General features: G+C 47.8%; 1 protein-coding gene across 1 annotated transcript in view; it reads right to left on the reverse strand.

Moving 5' to 3' along the window:
- Positions 1 to 319: 319 nt before the first annotated feature.
- Positions 320 to 404, reverse strand: part of LOC113405809 (zinc finger protein 664-like) — a 21,338-nt gene continuing 21,253 nt past the window's right edge. The window contains exon 2 of the mRNA XM_029914428.1: positions 320 to 387. Within this exon, the coding sequence (XP_029770288.1) occupies positions 320 to 387 (68 nt within the window). The remainder of the gene's footprint in view (positions 388 to 404) is intronic.

Genomic DNA, 404 nt, shown 5'->3' on the forward strand with positions numbered 1-404 from the left:
GGATAAAAAATCTGTCTGGGGATTGGTTCCCCCTTTGAGCAGGGGATTGGACTAGATGACCTCCTGAGGTCCCTTCCAACCCTAATATTCTCTGTCTGCTTTGCTAAGAGCTAGTGATTATAGTAATCCCACTGCTGAGTATGCAACATAACAAGTACGTTTCCTATCTCCCCACAGTGTTTTCTGTTACAGCGGTCACACCTTCAGTCCTGTCCCACCATCCATCGGCCCCCAGAGCAGGGAGACCTGTGTGTTTGTGAAAAGGAACTTCAGCACTTGGGGGATTGCAGGAGTCTTCACCTATGAGTCAGACAGGTTCTCATTTATCGCCATGTTCTCCAACCCCTTGGACAACAACCTGCACAAACTTGAGTACGGACTGGAAATCTTTGAAGGCAAAAAGA

This window comes from Terrapene carolina, unplaced genomic scaffold, assembly GCF_002925995.2.
Source record: "Terrapene carolina triunguis isolate 2854851 unplaced genomic scaffold, T_m_triunguis-2.0 Scaffold51038, whole genome shotgun sequence".
NCBI classification, from domain to species: Eukaryota; Metazoa; Chordata; order Testudines; family Emydidae; genus Terrapene; species Terrapene triunguis.